Here is a 20517-nt window from a genome sequence, read left to right as displayed (position 1 = left end):
GGGGGAATGACATGGCACCTGGGACACATCTTCTAACCCTAACCCTAATGGAACAACTGTGAAGGGAACAACTCTCTTCCATGCTGGTGAAAAGCAAAATTGCATTTACAGTCCTTGAAGTCATGCACCATGTTGCTATCGAAGTGAAGCATACTGTCCTGTCATGGACACCTTCAAATATGCTGATTCTCTTAATGCTTCCCCTTCTGCTCTGTTAAATACAATCAATGTTCCATGTCCTTTCACTTGTCTGTGTCTGTGTTGACTTGTAAGCTATTTATTCAGAACTGTTTCCACATGGTATTCTTACCAATATGTATCAGTTTTTTAGTCGTGAATAACCTCCATGCTTTACCTGTTTATCCTGTTATATATTTTATGTTCAACACATCTTTGGGTGGTCCTTGATTTTGTTCACTTTTTTATTTGCACATTTTCCTTTCTTTCCTCATTTGCTTTCTAATTTCATCCCATGCTTCCTATATTCCCTGATTTCAAAGTCCCTGTCCTAAACTTTGCCCCTGCTACATAATTCCACTCTATGCCATTTGTCTGAAGCTTGTGTTGCATTTTACATTTTAATCTCTCAGATCTGTTCACTTTGACCCATTCCAATCCTGCCTAAACATATCAGTGCCATAGTGCGTGTCTTTGTTACCACAGGCTTGACTTTTACATTGATGTTCTGACTACACTTGTCCACCCTATCTGAATGTGCTTCCCCTTGCAGTACATGTGTGGAGTCTTGTCCCACACAAACCATGTGTTCCTGATCTACTTGGGCCACCAGTGGGCTAAAGCCTCAGTTTTAAAAGTCTGTACTTGTGTTCAGCACCCCCCCCCCTCCTCCAGTCCTGGAAACCCACCTCCATCCAATGTTGGTATCTTACATTCCCTGTTTTAGTGAAGGGTCCTGGCCAGAAACATCACTCATTCCTTCTCTCCAGAGATGCTGCCTGTCCCGCTGTGTTACTCTAGCATTTAGTTGCTTGCCATTGTCATATGGTTTTCTTTGCCAAACTGCAATTCTTTCCCTGAATGTTATGATCTCTTCCTTTAAGATGCTCCTTAAAATTTGCATCTATAAGCTTTTGATCATCTACCTTGATGCAGTAGTGTTGGATGTTAATTGTTAACATTATTATGAACCACTTTGGGACATTTTGCTGCATTAAAGATACTACATCAATCCAAGTAGCTTCAATTAAACTAGGATGTAAATGTCATAAATACTTTGTCACATTAAAACAATATGCACATTTACAATCAGGGCTGTGGAATCAGTCGGGTGTCGACTCCACAACTCTGTTTACAATACAGCTGTGTATTTCACTGGAGTTGGGAAGTGAGAAAACGGAAAAATTTCCATTGTGTTGCTTGAAAAAAAATTGCAAATGCACTGGAGCATCTTGGAAACATAGAAAATAGGTGCAGGAGTAGGCCATTCGGCCATTCGAGCCTGCACCGCCATTCAATATGATCATGGCTGATCATCCAACTCAGTATCCTGTACCTGCCTTCTCTCCATACCCCCTGATCCCTTTAGCCACAAGGGCCACATCTAACACCCTCTTAAATATAGCCAATGAACTGGCCTCAACTACCTTCTGTGGCAGAGAATTCCAGGGATTCACCACTCTCTGTGAAAAATGTTTTCCTCATCTCGGTCCTAAAAGATTTCCCCCTTATCCTTAAACTGTGACCCCTTGTTCTGGACTTCCCCAACATCGGGAACAATCTTCCTGCATCTAGCCTGTCCAACCCCTTAAGAATTTTGTAAGTTTCTATAAGATCCCCCCTCAATCTTCTAAATTCTAGCGAGTACAAGTTGAGTCTATCCAGTCTTCATATGAAAGTCCTGACATCCCAGGAATCAGTCTGGCGAACCTTCTCTGTACTCCCTCTATGGCAAGAATGTCTTTCCTCAGATTAGAGGAGACCAAAACTGTACGCAATACTCCAGGTGTGGTCTCACCAAGACCCTGTACAACTGCAGTAGAACCTCCCTGCTCCTATAATCGCTCTTGGACCCTAGTGTGCATTTTTTTTCCAATTTTAGAAAATTTGTTTTAGCACTTTTTTTTTGAAGATTGCCCTGATTTTGTAAATGCATTGCAGCCCATCATTGTTAATTTGTGTGTGGTAAAGACTGCTGTTTATCTTAGACTTGTGTGGGATTAGTAGTGTGATACGAACAAGTCTCACCCAGAAAATCTGCTTTTGCTATCTTGGATCATCTGAATGAAAACAAAATAGGTGCAGGTTTTGCAGTATCCCAGTTCTGAGTGTGGAGTCTTACTGGTGTATGTATGTATGTAACAGACATATTGTGCGGGCAGCATTTGCCTTAAATACTCTGCTACCGCAGCACTGGAACGGCTGTATTGAAAACCCAGAGGAAATCCCCTCTGCAATTACATTGATGTTTATCAGTGATATGCACAACCCGTTGTTGTTTAATGGGGTGTGTGTATACCACACACACAGCACTATTTTCATTCACAGCTGATCAAAAAGTACTAGATGACAATCATTTGACATTTAAAAGGAAATGGCATTTTAGAAAAATCGCTCTCTTGGACCCTAGTGTGCATTTTTTTTCCAATTTAAAAAAATTTGTTTTAGCACTTTTTTTTTGAAGATTGCTTTGATTTTGTAAATGCATCGCAGCCCATCATTGTTAATTTGTGTGTGGTAAAGACTGCTGTTTATCTTAGACTTGTGTGGGATTAGTGTGATACGAACAAGTCTCACCCAGAAAATCTGCTTTGATGACCTCTAGTTTAGTTTATAATTGTCATGTGTACTGAGGTACAGTGAAAAGCTTGTTTTGTTGTGTGCTATCCAGTATGTGGAAAGGCCTGACGGGCTTTCCACAATGTACAAGTAACCTGAAGATTTATGCTCAGCTTTATGTGTTTTCAATGGTTTCCCTGCTAATCATTCCTATAGCATTGTGTAGATTTTTGCCATCTCTGGTTAAAGAACTATCTCCAATCACTGTTGGAGCCAACAAACATAATTGAAAGGTTAGAGTCGCAAGGAAATGCAAATGCTGGAATCTTGAGCAAAACACAAAGTACTGGAGTTTTGGTCACCCTGTTATAGCTGGGACGTTAAGCTGGAAGGAGTGCAGAGAAGGTTTATAAGGATGTTTTGAGGGCTTGAGATTTAGGGAGAGGCAGAGCAAGCTAGGACATTCCTTGGAGCGCAGGAGAATGAGGGGTGATCTAGAGGTGTATAAGATAATAGGTATACAAAAATGCTGGAGAAACTCAGCGGGTGCAGCAGCATCTATGGAGCAAAGCGAAAGATCATACTGGAAATGGAGAGGGTAAATGCAGATTCTTTTATCCAGAGTAGGGATCAAGAACCAGAGCATGTAGGTTTAAGGTGAGGGGAAAGATTTAATTGGGACCTGAGGGGCAAATTTTTCAGAGGGCGATGGTATATGGAATAAGCTGCCAGTAGTTGAGGCAGGTACTATAACAGTATATATTTTTTAAATTGTTGAATAGATATGTAGAAACAAAGAACTACAGATGCTGGTTTACACAAAAGGACACAAAGGCATGCAGCATCCATATAGCAATTACAATACGGAAACAGGCCATTTCTGCCCTTCTAGTCTGTGCCGAACACTTATTCTCACCTAGTCCCATCTACCTGCACTCAGACCATAACCCTCCATCCCTTTCCCTGGAGCACGTGGATAAGGGAACGTTTCACAGCGTGCTGGAATAACTTAAGTGATGTTTTGGGTCAGAACCCTTCATTCTTTAGAGGGTTTCATGAAATATGAGTCAAACCACAGGCAGATTGGACTAGATGGGACATCTTTTGTCAACTTGGGCTGAAGAAACTGCGCAGAATGATTATGGAGTAACTCAGTGGATCAGGCAGCATCTGTGGAGGGAATAGATAGACAACATTTCAGGTAGGGATCCTTCTTCAGACTGATTGATGAAAGGTTATTGTTTCATTCTAGTATCCTTTTCCATAGATCTGTGTCCCTGCTCATAAATACCATTAGGTAATTTAATTCACTAATTTAGCTTTTATTAAAGTAAGGGAGAATGATATAAATAAAACAAGAAATTTGCCATAAATTATTTGTAATACACAATGCAGTTATACACAGATCTCTGCTATAAGATGGTTCTTAGTGAATATTCCCATATCGGAGTTGATATTTAAAATTTGGAAACCCGAGTGCTATCTGTGGTCAGATCTATATTTGGATCAGTTGGGGGTTGATTTCCTGAGGCTCTCGGCAGGTCCAGAAGAACGCTGCCTCACAAAAGGGAATATCAAGTATTAACCGTTCAAACTCAAATATTGCCTCAACTTCGCAATTTTTCTGGGGAACAGTTTAGTAGCCTGTTGGTTTTATTTATGTGAACCAGAATTCGAATCTATTTATAATTAAGCCTGGTAAGTAGATTTTATTTTTGTTGGCGGTGGTTGCAGCAACAACTGCTACAGTTAAGACACTTGAGTAACAACAACCCTTCACGTAACTAGTGGAGACTCAAGAGCTTGGTTTAATAATATGCAATGTGATAGAAGTTTCTTTACAAAGTTAATTTGTGAACAAAAGTGTTAAATCAGAACAAATCTTGAAGCAAATCATTTTGGATGATGATCAAATTAATGGATAAATTTACTTATTTTCAAATAGTGTATTTCTTTCAAACTCAATTAACAATTCTTCAAAGCCTCGTTGGTTGGTTTAAGTCAAATTCATTAACACTTTTTGCCTATGCCATTTAGTCACATTTGGTTATAAAGACGGCTTTGCCTCTGAATTAGTTACTTGTCCTCACCCTTTATAGACAGCAGATGAGAGATGTTAAATTAAGCTCTAACTTCTGCCGTGCATCAGCAGATCTTTATTAGCCAAGTTGAAGAGCTGATTTTTAAAAAATTGCTTTTAGAGAGATAACAATGAGCATGTTTTTATAAAATTGTCACAATTTTAAGAAAGGGACCAAGTCCAGAAATGATTTTTATCATATTGCTTCTTTATACTTCAATATTGGTTTTATATGTCTAGTTATTTTTTTTTAATGAATAATGAACCTTGCTAATATCGACAAATAAGAATCCGCATATTTTATATTTTCAGCACCCAAAAAATGTAAGCACTCAACAGTTCAGGTATTATCTGTGAAGTGAGAAACAGAATTAACACATCAATGGCTGGTGCAATTAGAAGTCATCGAACTGAGCTGTTTGTTAACTTCCTAGCTCCTCTCTCCATAACGCTGACCTAAGATCATTGGCGCTGACTCAATCATTGGATACATCCAGATTTTTCAGCCTTACAGATGTTGAGGGTTTAGCAAGATGACTCAGCACTATTGATATGCTGTGTGAACCAGGGACAGGGTTGTGAATCAGGCATGTGGGACATGTCAAAAAATATCAGTGGTTACTTTCAGTGAAAAAAAGCAGCCTCAAAAATGAATTGAATCACAAATCTCTGCACAAAAAGATTACCACTGATCTAGAAAATACTGGATCTTGTATGTCTTGTTATTTAATTATTTAAATTGGGGTTACATACTTTGTGGCTACTAAGTATGGCATATGTGACAATTCTTTTTTTAATGGTTCTTATATTAGGGTTACAGATTGAAAATGTTTTTCCTTCAATCTTATTTTGGGTAGAAGAATCTTTCAAACAGTCACACATAACGTGCATATGAAAAAATATCTAAAAATAAGCGAATTGCTTAATAAAATCCAGAGTATCGAGTGTATGAACTACTTCAGGTTTATAATTTGGTATACTATACAAGTTTCTTCTTTCTACCAGATGAAAATGCAGAACGGTTTCAAGGACTTAACCCTTTTTGACTTAGATGGTGACAGCAGACTATACGTGGTTGATTCGATAAATAACTTGCACAGAGCCAATACTTGCGATGAACCCTGTGGCCCAATTTTAAGTAAGTACTAGACCAAGTGGGACCTGTTGGGCCCCATTCCCCCAACGCAATATTCCACCACTCACCCGTTTCCCCCCCCCCCAACGCAATATTCCACCACTCACCCGTTTCCCCCCCCAACGCAATATTCCACCACTCATGTTTCCCCCAATGTAATATTCCACCACTCACCCGGTTCTCCCCCCAATGCAATATTCCACCACTCATCCGTTTCCCCAATGCAATATTCCACCACTCACCCGTTTCCCCCCCCCCCCATGCAATATTCCACCACTCATCCGTTTCCCCCCCCCAATCCAATATTCCACCACTCATCCGTTTCCCCCAATGCAATATTCCACCACTCATCCATTTCCCCCAACTGCACAGGTGCATCTCATTTCCCCTCATCCCCTAGCACTCCTTCCTCCTCCCTCTTCTTTCCCTTCTCCTCCTCCACTCCCACCCTCACCTATCCCTCTCCTTTCCCCTACCCTCAGTCATTCCCTCCCTCCATCTATAACCCCTCTCCCCTCCCTACCTCCTTCCGCTCCCTCTATCTGTTTAAATAACATTAAACAACAATCCTCTCCTTGTCCCCTCCCTCCCTCTCCTTACAACAATGTTACAAATCTGTCATTGGACTGAGAGTCCTGTCTTTGTTAACATTGTCCATAACCCTCTCCTCTCCCTACCACAAGTGGGACCCATTGGGCCTCATTCCCCCAACGCAGTATTCCGGTCTGGAGCGAGCAGCTGGCGGGGGAGTGAAGATCAAGGGCCCTGTCCATGTCTGTGTCCGGCGTGCTTTTATCGGGGACAGCGATTTTAAAAAATGTAAATGAGATCCCATTGTGATGCGTTGGCGCTCACATCCCAACCCCGCCACCCCCCCCCCCACAATGAAAACCTCAATTATTTTGTAAATGAACGGGCAGTTTATGTAAATAAGATCCCATTGTGATGTCATACGCTGCTACGGGTAAGTGGGGGTGCTGTTAATTTTTTTGAAAGTTTTAAATGTCAATAACTTGTAAAATATAACATCAATCTAAACGAACCTTGATACAAACCACCACATAACAATTGTGAGTAAGGTGGTCCAAAAATTGTAGCGCTATGATGTACCATTTTGGCATAATCTGACGACATCACTAAATCAGAGATCACAGACAGGCACGCACGCACACACATAGAAACAAACGATGAAAGTCTTGGTATAATAGATTATCGAAAAGTAGCATTTTCTCAGTTTTCCAGCTGCCGTGAAATCTCAGTTGGCAGCACTCTCACCGCAGTCAGCAGATTGTGAGTTTGTGCCCCAGGGTAGAAATCTCTGCTTAGTGATTCGTGCTAAATACACAAGTTAGTAACAGCTGCTTGTTCTTTGGTTCCAAAATTCAAAATAGATTGCAATGCAGTGCCACTTTATTGAGTGTTCCATGCTCGAAACCAAGGTTGAATTTCCTTGAGAACAAAATCAAGGCATACCTCAAGAGAGTAAGAGGGCGAGCTGCACTATCTGACATGTAGAACAGGACAGGAACATGCCCTTCAGCCCACAATGACTGCTGAACATGACACTAAAACAAACGTCTGAAGAAGGGTTTTGGCCCGAAACGTCACCTATTTCCTTCGCTCCATAGATGCTGCTGCACCCGCTGAGTTTCTCCAGCATTTTTGTGTACCTTCGATTTTCCAGCATCTGCAGTTCCTTCTTGAACACTAAAACAAACTCTCCTGCACGTAATCCATACGTCTCCATTCCCTATCTTAAAGTCTGATACACCACTATTGTATCATAATAATAATAATAATTAGCCAAGTATGTATTGCAACATATGAGAAATTTGCTTTGCCATAAATTCATACCAAAAAAGCCACAACTACATAAAAAATTGACATAAACATCCACCACAGTAGCTCCTCCCCACTGTGATGGAAGGCAATAAAGTCTTCTTTTCTCCCGCGGTCGGGAGAGTCAAACCATCCACAGCCGGCAATCGAAGATTCCACGTCGGGGCGATCAAAGCTCCCGCTGCTTGGAGCTCCCGAAGTCGATCTCTAACCAGAGACCGCGAGCTCCACGTTGTTAAGTCCGCAGGCCTCCGCGGTTGGAGCTCCGAGGTCCCAGCAAGAAGCCGCCAGCATCACGATGTTAGGCCGCAGTGCAGACGGAGATATGACACGGAAAAAGTCACATCTCTGTCAAGGAAACAGATTAAAAACATTTCTACCACCCGCCATATAATACAAAACTAGAGATAAACTAAAACATACATTTTACAACAAATAAAAAATACAAAGAAGGAAAAAGCCGAGACCGTTGGCGAGGGGGCCATCGTATGCTGTCCCTTTGAGAAAGGTTAACTTATAACTAAACAAGCAGGTTCACTTCTTAATAAACATACATCTCACAAAGCAGTTTGGTAGACCAATTCAAAACTTTACTAATTATCGGCCGATGGAAGTGGCAAGGAAAACAAACCCCAGCCAAGTGAGCAACACAGACACTTGACTGTCCTCTCTCCACTTCCCTGAACACAGAATTACATGGTATTTACTGTTCTTTTGTCACCTAAGCACATTCTAAAGACATTAGTCATGGTCAGAGGTACAGTAAATACACATTACTACAGGATGCATCTGAGTTTGTCTTGTCAATCAACAGTCGCATCAAAGGCATCGGTCATTTGGTACAAGGCACTTGCATATTAAAGTCATCAGTCACTGCATACCTCAAAGGCATCGGACATAGTTTCAATACCCCTCATCAATTGGTAGACGCATTTCAAAGTCATTGGTCATTATCTCAATACACAGCATCCTGGCCTTGCCTTTCTGTATCAATCTACTAGAGAAAAGCCTGCTACGAGACTAAATATGTGTAATCTAGCCCAGGAATCCATTTTATATTTTTATATTAAACATCATTCAGCCTTATCACCCTGCCTCCACCATTTGCAAAATTAGAGCACATGGTATTGGGGGTAGGGTATTGACTTGAATAGAGAACTGGTTGGCAGACAGGAAGCAAAGAGTAGGAATTAACGGGTCCTTTTCAGAATGGCAGGCAGTGACTAGTGGGGTGCCACAAGGCTCGGTGCTGGGACCCGTTATTTACAATATATATTAATGATTTAGACAAGGGAATTAAATGTAACATCTCTAAGTTTGCAGATGGCACAAAGCTGGGTGGCAGTGTGAGTGACAAGGAGGATGCTATGAGGCTGCAGGGTGACTTGGATGGGTTGGGTGAGTGGGCAGAAGCATGGCAGATGCAGTATAATGTAGATACATGTGGTATCCACTTTGCTGGCAAGAACAGGAAGGCAGATTATTATCGGAATGGTGTCAGATTAGGAAAAGGGGAGGTGCAACGAGACCTGGGTGTGCTTATACATCAGTCACTGAAAGTAAGCATGCAGGTCCAGCAGGCAGTGAAGAAAGCTAATGGCCTTCATTGCTGGAGGATTTGAGTTTAGGAGTAAGGAGGACCTACTGTAGTTGTACAGGGCCCTGGTGAGACCGCACCTGTAGTATTGTGTGCAATTTTGGTCTAATTTGGGGAAGGACATTATTGCTATTGAGGGAGTGCAGCTTAGGTTCACCAGGTTAATTCCCGGGATGGCGGGACTGACGTATGATGAAAGAATGGGTCGACTGGGCTTGTATTCGCTGGAATTTAGAAGGACGAGAGGGAATCTGATAGAAACATATAACATTCTTAGAGGTTTGGACAGGGTAGATGCATGAAAAATGCTCCTGATGTTGGTGGAGTCCAGAACAAGGGGTTACAGTTTAAGAATAAGGGGTAGCTATTTAGGAATGAGATAAGGAACAACTTTTTCACCCAGAATTGTGAATCTGTGTGGAATTCTCTGCCACAGAAGGTAGTGGAGGCCAATTCACTGGATGTTTTCAAGAGAGCGTTAGATTTAGCTCTTAAGGCTAAGGGAATCAAGGGATAGGGGGAAAAGCCTGAACGGGGTACTGATTTTGGATGATCAGCCATGATCATATTGAATGGCGGTGCTGGCTCGAAAGGCCAAATGGCCTACTCCTGCACCTATTTTCTATGTTCTATGTACAACTTGGCAGCACGTTTCAGGCACCCACCACCCTTGGCGTAAAAACGTGTCTCGCAAATCTGCTTAAATGTTTTTTAAAGCTATGCCCTCTAGTATTTGATATTTCCACCCTGGAAGTTCTGCCCTATCTGCACCCACTTCAGTTCCCTCTCAGATGGTTATGAATAATTTCATTTCACTCTTCAAAGGAGAGCAAGAGAGTTGTCCACTTGTGATCCCTCAACCAACCTTTAAACCAATGCTGTTCTGGATCTTTGTCGTGCAGGAAGTGTCTGCCACTTCTTCTACATTAACTGTAGTTGTGTCAGCGAGCTTGAGTGATGCAATCTAACCCTAACCCTGATTTACTTTAACTTTCTGACCCTAACCCGTACCTCTAGTTCCAGCCACCTCTGCCCTGGAAAAAACATTCTATCTGTTCTATCAATGCCCATTGTAATTTTTAACCCTCTGTATCATCACCACTCAGCCTCCTAAACTCCAGTGAGAATAAACCCAGTCTGTAACATCTTTGCTTATAACTACAGCCCTCCATTCCACACAATGTTCTGGTGAATCTCTTCTGCACTCTCTCTACTGCAACCACATCCTTCCTGCAGCATGGTGTCCAGAACCCAGTATTCTAGTCTAAACAATGTTTTGTACAACTGCAATGTGACATCCCCCTTCATACACTCAATGCCTCCACCTCTGAAGGCCAGCATAGCAAATCATATGAGATAGGAGCGGAATTAGACCATTCGGCCCATCAAATCTACTCCATTCAATCATGGCTGATCCATCTCTCCCTCCTAACCCCATTCTTCTGCCTTCACCTCATAAATTCTGATACCTGTACTAATCAAGAATCTTTCTATCTCTATCTTAAACATATCCACAGCCTTCTGTGGTAAAGAATTCCACCGATCCACAAAGATTCTGACTGAAGAAATTCCTCCTCAAATACAAATGCTATTTTTGCTATCCTATACATCCATAGTTCTCTGAAAGGGGTGCCATAGACTTGTACTGAATATTGTACCCTTTTCCTGTGCACTGTGGGCAGCTCGTATTCATGTTTCGTCTTTTCTTTGACTGGATAGCGTGCAAACAAAAGCTTTTCACTACGTGACAATAATTAACAAAGCTTTATACACTAATACTCCTTGGGTCTTGCTATTTACTCTGACTTTCCAAAGTGCATTACCCCGCTTGCCTAGGTTGAATCTCACCTGTCAATCTCCCACTTACCAGTTGCTCCATGTCTCCTTGTATCCTTAGACAAACTGCTTTTTCTGCAACTTCACCAATTTTCCTATTGTCTGCAGAGTTACTAATCACAGAATCTACATTCTCAGCCCAGTCCGATATAACAAGCAACAATGATCCCTGCTGTAACATTTGTTACAGATTCAGAGTCAGGCAAACTGGCTGCTAACAATGGTAACTTTCAGAGAAGAGAATGGAGATAAAGTAAATATTATATAGTTATTTTATTATCGATTTATTCAGGTTTGAAAACACCCTCGAGTCTGCAGGGATCTTTCATCTCCCATTTACACTCATGCCATTTTATTTTCCCCATATCCCTGTTGATTTCCCCCAAATCTGCCACTCACATTCAGGGGCAATTTACAGCAGTCAATTAACCTACTAACTCGTACGTCTTTGGGATGTGGAAGGAAACCGGAGCACCCGGAGGAAACCCAGACAGGCACAGGGAGAACGTGCAAACTCCACGCAGACAGCGCCTGAGGTCAGGATCCTACCCTTGAGTTGTGCCACAGTGACACCGAATTTAACCGAGAATAATTGTTATTCTTTATCAGTCTGATAAAACAACAACCATTATGTTCAGTTTGTGTCCTCCTTTAGTGGGCATGGTGAGCTTTAGAGATGGCGCCCAACTCTGGCGACTAATTGTGTGCTTGCCACCGAGGCAGATCTACAATCGCATATTACAATCGGTCCGCACTCTGAAATCTCTATATTCCCTTATCATGTATCTGTCTGTACACTGTAAATGGAGCGATTGTAATCATGTATTGCTGAATGGTGAGCACCAACAAGAGCTTTTCACTGTACCTCATTACACGCAACATGTAACTTAACTGTAAACTAAGTCCCATTGGCTGTGGCTATTCTTTACAAGGCCTCTGGAAACTTTTACAACCGTGACAAGATATTGAATGAGAGATGCTGTTCAGGGTATTAGAAGACAACAAAACAACTTTCATAGTAAATCCTCTGTAAATCATTGAAGATGAAGACGGATTTGCGGATGACACTAAGCTGGGGGGCAGTGTTAGCCGTGAGGAGGATGCTAGGAGACTGCCAGGTGACTTGGATAGGCTGGGTGAGTGGGCAAATGTTTGGCAGATGCAGTATAATGTGGATAAATGTGAGGTTATCCATTTTGGTGGCAAAAACGGGAAAGCAGACTATTATCTAAATGGTGGCCGATTGGGAAAGGGGGAGATGCAGCGAGACCTAGGTGTCATGGTACACCAGTCATTGAAGGTAGGCATGCAGGTGCAGCAGGCAGTAAAGAAAGCGAATGGTATGTTAGCTTTCATTGCAAAAGGATTTGAGTATAGGAGCAGGGAGGTTCTACTGCAGTTGTACAGGGTCTTGGTGAGACCACACCTGGTGTATTGCGTACAGTTTTGGTCTCCAAATCTGAGGAAGGACATTATTGCCATAGAGGGAGTGCAGAGACGGTTCACCAGACTGATTCCTGGGATGTCAGGACTGTCTTATGAAGAAAGACTGGATAGACTTGGTTTATACTCTCTAGAATTTAGAAGATTGAGGGGGGATCTTATAGAAACTTACAAAATTCTTAAGGGGTTGGACAGGCTAGATGCAGGAAGATTGTTCCCGATGTTAGGGAAGTCCAGGACAAGGGGTCACAGCTTAAGGATAAGGGGGAAATCCTTTAAAACCGAGATGAGAAGAACTTTTTTCACACAGAGAGTGGTGAATCTCTGGAACTCTCTGCCACAGAGGGTAGTTGAGGCCAGTTCATTGGCTATATTTAAGAGGGAGTTAGATGTGGCCCTTGTGGCTAAGGGGATCAGGGGGTATGGAGAGAAGGCAGGTACGGGATACTGAGTTGGATGATCAGCCATGATCATATTGAATGGCGGTGCAGGCTCGAAGGGCCGAAAGGCCTACTCCTGCACTAAATTTCTATGTTTCTAAGACAGTCACATCAGTTGGAGTGGGAAGGGGGAGTGGGAAGGGGGAGTGGGAAGGGGAAGGCGAACTTATTTTTTCAGTTTCTCACCTTGCCGTTGATGCGATGTTTCCGGGTCGTGTCTGCGGTCACTCTGCAGCCAAACATCAGTGGAGCTGGAGGCCTTGGACTGACTTTGAGCCCCACTGCTGGGATCGCTCCAACTGCAGCCAGCGGACTTTACCATCAAGGGCTCGCAGTCTCGGGAGAGGCCGAGTCGAAAGCTCCAACGACACAGAGACTCAACCAGCCCCGACGTGAGGTTCGATCGCCCGGTGCGGGGGAGCTGATCTCCCCGATACGGAGGACCCAAACGCTGCCTACAGGAGTCAACGGGGGGGCTCGAGACCCCCGACCGCGGGATAGCGAAGGGGAGAGATTGAACATTTTTCGCCTTCCATCACAAGTGAGGAATGTGGAGGAGTCACTGGTGGATGTTCATGTTAAAATGTATTTTGTGTTCTGTTGCTTTTTATTTGTATGACTGACTTGGCAAATGAAATTCCTCGTATGTTACAAAACATCCTTGGCTACTAAAGTATTATTGTGATTGTTATTTCCGTGTAACTCTCTCCTAGATACAGTCGAATGTCCCAGTGGTGCCGAGAACATTGAAGCTTCCACCAAGGAATTATTGTCTGATAACAAGAAGGAGGAATCGGAGATTGGTAGGTGACAGGGTCAGAGTCAAGATCAGTCTCCACTCCTGGGTTTTTGTCATGAGGTTCATTTCAAAAGGGATTAAATAATTACCATGCATAATATCAAATACATTGTCCGACTAAAATGCAAAGTTGTGCTAATGATCTCACACGTCTTCAGCATTAAGTTATTAGTATATTTCTTCAATTAAAATTGTCTTAGTGTATTAGATAATAGGTTATTCAAAAATGAAAAAAATCAGCTTAAAATGAGGGAGATAAAACAAATATTGCATTTACGGTCATTGTTAATTCTCACACCTGCAGCTGTTGACTCCACAGCAAACGGCAGTCGCTGTTCGCCCTCACGGCTGAAGAAAGGGCTGCTGCTGACGGTCTTGATGTTGCTGTTGATGGTCAGCTTTGTCCTGGCTGCACTTGCCATCGTTTTTATTGGTGAGCGTTGCATTTTGTATGTTGTGGCATGTTGTATGTGCTCCCCATGTTGTATGTTGTGTATACGTGTATGGCCTCAGTGTTGTATGTTGTGGGATACATGTACATGTTCAGTGTTGCATGTATATCTGTACAGGCTGCGTGTTGTATGTTCTGGATATGTGTGCCGCATCAGTGTTGTATGTATACACGTCTGGGCTCTGTGTTGTATGTTGTGGATAGCTGGATCCATGTTGTATGTTGTGGATACATGTGCAGCCTCTGTGTTGTATCTTGTGGATACATGTGCAAGCTCCGTGTTGTATGTTGTAGATACATGTGCAGGCTCCGTGTCGTGTGTTGTGGATACATGTGCAGGCTCCGTGTTGTATGTTGTCGATACATGTGCAGGCTCCGTGTTGTATGTTGTGGATACATGTGGTGGGTCTGTGTTGAGGATACATGTGGTGGGTCTGTTGTGTGTTGCTTCATTATGCCTCTTCTGGATGCTCAAGTATCAATGAATCACTGGATCTGCTGGACACATGGAGATATCAGACACGGCGTGAATGTCACGTCAACAACGTATGACTGGCAGCATAGGAGTCTGATTTAAAAAAAAGCTAAAGGCAAAATTAGGGGAAACTAGTGACCACGTTTGCTCTATTTCTAAAGGATAAAAGATTCCAAACCAACTTCAGTGCCAGAGGTTTGCTGACATCTGATATCAGGATCATACCCACCTCCCAAATGTAGAGGCAGTGGGTTTAGGAGACGTTTTGGAGGTAAATATGTTGTTAGAGCATCTTTGGCAGATGGTGATGATACCAAGCCATGGGTAGTGATGGATGTTGAAGACTCCAACTAGAGGACATACTCTGCCTAGGCTACTTCCAATCTTAAGCCACAAAGTGCTGGAGTATCTCAGTAAGTCAGGCAGTATCTCTGGAGAACACGGATATATGATATATTGGGACGGGAACCAATAAAGGAATCCCAAGGCTCACCCTTAGTTGGTGATACGGATAAATTGGTCAGAGCGTGAGTTTCAGGTGCTTTGCCAAGAAGTGAGCAGAGGCCTGGTTTCAATGTTGCCACAAGGCTCCCGTGTTCGTTGTTCTGTGTTCATGATGTTCCCGTGCTAATTCCAGACCTGGCATCCTCGTTCAATGGCTGTTTAATGTGAAATCCCCAAAGTGCATGACTAGCAGAATATTTGCATGGAAATCATATTTGGATTGTGCGTGCATTTCATACGAAACGGGATGGACTTTATGAAAGCAATTTCAATTTGACTAATGGAAATTTAAACAGCACAATCCCTCTTGTTGCAGTGAGGATGGATGATCAGCTCGATTACATTTTGGCAAAGGTAACCGCAGAAGGGAAAGAAATGAAAGAAATGAAGATTCTGATGATGAACCACCTCAACTTCTCAAACAACAGTGATGTGCCTGGAATATTTCCCAACCAAAGCCCTTGACAACAAATAAAATCTTCATTGCTGTACAGGTTTACAAACGTACTATTGGAAAAATCAAAACTTCACCTGAAATGTGTCTCAGAGTGCTTCCAATGTCATTCAAACAGTGCTTGCATTATCAGCCCGGATGCTGGAAGAATGTGTCTGGTCAGCAACAGATTCAGAGCAAGAATGTCCCTAAAACAGTTCATCATGCAGGAATTATTACCCAGAAAATATTAATAACTTGTCTGAGAATAATCCATCAACTCTGAAGCAACATTTTTCCACTTGAACCAGTGATGACGCATATTATTTGTAGCAGATTTATTTTTTCATTTTAACAAATGTGAAAAATTCTGTATCAAGGAAACTATCCATTTCTACATTATGTTGCATCTTTCTGCTGTGCATTCAGCTTAGAGATAGATACTTTAGCGATACAGCGTGGAAACAGGCCCTTCAGCCCATCGAGTCCGCACCAACGATCACCCTATATGCTAACCTACACACACGCGGGACAAATTTACAACTTACCAAAACCACAAACCTATACGTCTTTGGAGTGTGGGAGGAAACCGGAGCACCCAGAGAAAACCGATCTGGTCACAGGGAGAACGTACAAACTCCGTACAGACAGCACCCGTAGTCAGGATTAAACTCGGGTCTTTGGCCACTGTAAGACAGCAACTTTACCGCTGTGCCACCATGCCATCCATGTAATGATTCTGTGATTAGATGGGCAGCACGGTGGCGCAGTGGTAGAGTTGCTGCCTCGCAGCGCCAGGGACCCAGGTTCGATCCTGACCTCAGGTGCTGTCTGTACGGAGCGTGTACGTTCTCCCTGTGACCTGCGTGGGTTTTCCCCAGGTGCTCCAGTCCACTACAACTTTCAAACTAGCTCCAAACTACAGAGACTTGGGGGAATTGTAGTTTTGTTCGGCACGGACTTGTAGGGCCGAGATGGCCTGTTTCTGTGCTGTAATTGTTATATATTATATATTATTATTAATAAATCTGTCAATAGTATATTCAATATGAAACACTTTGGATACAAGGAAAGGTTTAGAGGGATATGGGACAAACTAGGGCAAAAGGGAACTAGCTTAGATGGGCCCGATGTGGTTGGCATGGATGCGTCAGGCTGAAGGGCCTGTATCCGTGCTGCATGACTATTTTCATTGCACCTGTATCTCACCATACTTGTTCATATGACAATAAACTCAACTTGACTTGACTCTGTCGCATCTGTTCTGAGATAATGCCAGATATCTGACATGTCCTCCTTGTCACGAAACATGGCTTCCAAATGTGCAGAATTTTTAATAAGCAGAATTAGGGCAGTCTGCTCGTCCATTCAATCATGGCTGATCTATCTTTCCCTTTCAACCCCATTCCCCTGCCTTTCCCCCATAACCTTTGACACCCGTATTAATCAAGAATCTGTCAATCTCCACTTTAAAAATACCCATCAACTTGGCCTCCACAGCAGTTTGCGGCAATGAATTCCACAGCTTCACCACTTGCCGACAACAGAAATTTATCCTCATCTCCTTTCTAAAGGTCCGTCCTTTTATTCTGACTTAGTGAAACAAATAATTTAAACAATAAGTTTTGTGAAGATGTATATTTAAAAAAATGTCTTTTACCTTGCCAGGGAGATGCGATTTTTTAATCTGGATCGTATCTCTGGTCGCTCTGCGGCCTAACATCATGGAGTTGGCGGCCTGGCTCGAGACTGACTTTGAACCCACCGCAGGGCTGTGGACTTACGATCGGAGCCTGTGATCCCTTGCCTGTGATCGACACTCCAACCACTGCCTGCGGATTTCAACATCGAGGAGCTCACAGTCTCAGGTAGAGACTGATGTCAGGAAGCTCCAAGTCGCAAGAGTAGCCCCGACCCGGTGTGCGATCGCCCAGTGCTGGAAGCTGAGATCCCCCCGATGCGGGAACTTGATTGTCCCGATGTGGGGGGATCGACCACTGGCTACGGGAGCCAAGATCACCCCGACAACGGAAGGTTCAAGTGCCCCGACTGCGGGAGATCAAAGAAGGGAAGATTTTTTTTTTTTTTACGTTCCATCACAGTGAGGAACGTGGGAGTCGCTGTGGTGGCTGTTCATGTTAAAAATTTATTTAGGTGTCTTCTTGCTCTTAATTGCCACTATATGGCAATCTGAAATTCACTGTACCTTAATTGGTACATGAGACAATAAACAAACCTTCAACCTTAAGTCTTAACTTTGAAATCCTGTGCCCATGTTAACTAACTGTGCAGTCTCGACCCAAAACATTACCCATTCCTTCTCTCCAGAGAAGCTGCCCATCCCGCTGAGTTACTCCAACTTTTTGTGTCTATCTTCGGTTTAAACCAGCATCTGCAGTTCCTTCTTACACAACGCATAGTGAGAGTTCTCTCTATGATCATTTCTCCCCGGTTTGTTGAAATAAGTTAAAATCAAAAAGCAGAAAATAAATAAATTGTTCTTTGATTCTCTTCCACAACACCATTCAAGGATTAATCTAGTCACATTGCTTGCTGAATTGGACACCTTCAGCTGCAGAGGCAGAGGAAGTGTTTGTCTGATGTTGTGGACAGGTTGGCATTCTGTGAAAAGTTATGGAGAATCCAAAGATAGAACATCTGTCGAACTCCTCTGCTGTCATTCCATCATAAGCTGCACAATCAGTTTCCTCTTCTGGCGGATTTGTGCAAAATGTGTGGAGAGGCATGGTGGCGCAGCGAGTGGAGTTGCTGCCTTACAGCACCAGAGACCCAGGTTCCATCCATCGGGTGCTGTCTGTATGGAATTTGTACATTCTCCCCGTGCTCTGGTTTCCTCTTTCCAAAGACGTGCAGGTTTGTAGGTTTTATAAATTGTCAGTTGTCCCTAGTGTGTAGGATAGTGCATGTGTGAACAGGTGATTGCTGGTTGGTGCAAACTCAGTGGGCCGAAATCTCTAAAGTATAAAAGAGATATTTTGGTATCTGACTTCTACATTTCCAATATCATCAGACACTCAACTCACTGGGCTGAACTATGGGATACAAAGCAAGACCTTCATTGACTGCTGGAAGACTATCAGCTCTGTTTAAAACTGTGAAGTCTACCAGAAATCTGGTTCTCCACAGAAGAAACTGCCCAGAGAAACAGTATTTCCAACCGGCACATTCTAAAGGGAGTGTGTTCAACCGGGGAGCAAAAGTCAGCCAAGACCTTGCGCAATAGGCAACTCCAAACATCTATTCACAAATTGTACAATTCACAGCCTGGATTATAGTTTTATACAGAGGATGAACAAGGTATGACTAGAAATGCATTGGTCGAAAACAGGATGCCAGGAATTATTCATATGCATGAATTATGAATACTGACAGATATTCTACCGACTATTTTACTCAATTTTGTACAAAAAGACAAGCCTTTATCTATTTAATATATGTTAGTTCAACACAAGTCATACATTAAACACAGGACCTGCTGATTTTATAGTTTACCTACTCACCTAGTTCTCTTGTGGAGCGAGATCTACACACGAATGACTCGATTCTGAACTAGTCATAATCATAGTTTCCAAATGACATTTTTCTTTTCTACATATGTTGCATTGGTCCATAATATTGTCCTGATTAGCAGTACATGAAGAGAGCGAACTGGAACAGACAAGATGACCAGGTGAAGAGTAGACAAGATGTTTGTGTCTTTACAGATGAAACAACAACCTTCATTGCTGCAACACCACCACCATCAAGCACAGAAATATTCCAACAACGTGACGCGATATCACTTGCTTTCTCACAATAAAGCAATTTTACAACATTGCCAATTCAGCTCCGAAAATGAAAGAATTGATGGAATGTTTCTATTTATATATATTTAAACTGAAGACATAGTAAGCACTAAATAAGCAGCAATAAACTGATGTTGCAAATAGCTTGAATAGAAACTTGGAATAATGGAAACTTGGAAGGAGGCCAAGTGGAAGAGAACAAGATGCAAGTGTTGAGAGGAACATACACATGTATCCTATAAATTAAACGTTTTATTTCCTTTGGTTTACACTATTGTCTTGCTGGATTATGCATTATAACTTGAAGGTGCTAGAGGGTGCCAATGATTGTATTATTTCCCCATGCAACAAGCCATCCAAGGAAACTGATGAGGATAAGATGAGTAGGTAAGGTCCAAGACACTAAAGATCTGACACGGGAAGTTACAGTATTTCAATCATCTGCACTGCTCAAGAGATCATAGATGAGATGAGCAGAGCGTATCACCTAAATGTCACGTGGACCACCATCGAAGAATATCTTCAATGTTGAACTAGAGGAATAAAGACCAGAAGAAAAGTCACCATTGAGGTGAGGATCATGATTGCTACTAAAATATTTGTGCGCCATTAAGCTGGTAACTAAATCCAGTCTGTTACAAAATCAAACACTGCCCAGGCTGACGAAGGGTCCTGACCTGGAACGTCACCTATCCATGTTCTCCAGAGATGCTGCCTGACCCGCTGAGTTACTCCAGCACTCTGTGAAACGTCACCTATCCATGTTCTCCAGAGATGCTGCGTGACCCGCACTCTGAGTTACTCCAGCACTCTGTGAAACGTCACCTATCCATGTTCTCCACAGATGCTGTCACCTATCCTGACCCGCTGAGTTACTCCAGCACTCTATGAAACGTCACCTATCCATGTTCTCCACAGATGCTGCCTGGCCCGCTGAGTTACT

At 42.7% G+C, this 20517-nt stretch overlaps 1 protein-coding gene across 2 annotated transcripts; it reads left to right on the top strand.

The window, feature by feature from the left end:
- The first annotated feature begins 112 nt into the window (after positions 1-112).
- LOC129706049 (leucine-rich single-pass membrane protein 1-like) lies at positions 113-17016 on the top strand. 2 transcript variants are annotated; one of them, XM_055650005.1, is made up of 5 exons: positions 113-4434; positions 5822-5954; positions 13820-13909; positions 14225-14338; positions 15652-17016. In XM_055650005.1, exons 2-5 carry the CDS (start codon positions 5822-5824, stop codon positions 15798-15800), a joined length of 486 nt encoding a protein of 161 aa, XP_055505980.1. In that variant the 5' UTR covers positions 113-4434; the 3' UTR covers positions 15801-17016. The 2 variants fall into 2 exon arrangements, with proteins under 2 accessions (XP_055505980.1, XP_055505979.1); XM_055650004.1 differs by having other exon boundaries at positions 14210-14338.
- The last annotated feature ends 3501 nt before the right edge of the window (positions 17017-20517 follow it).

Source organism: Leucoraja erinacea, chromosome 19 (assembly GCF_028641065.1).
Source record: "Leucoraja erinacea ecotype New England chromosome 19, Leri_hhj_1, whole genome shotgun sequence".
NCBI lineage: Eukaryota > Metazoa > Chordata > Chondrichthyes > Rajiformes > Rajidae > Leucoraja > Leucoraja erinaceus.
This window is presented reverse-complemented; position numbering and strand designations above follow the sequence as displayed.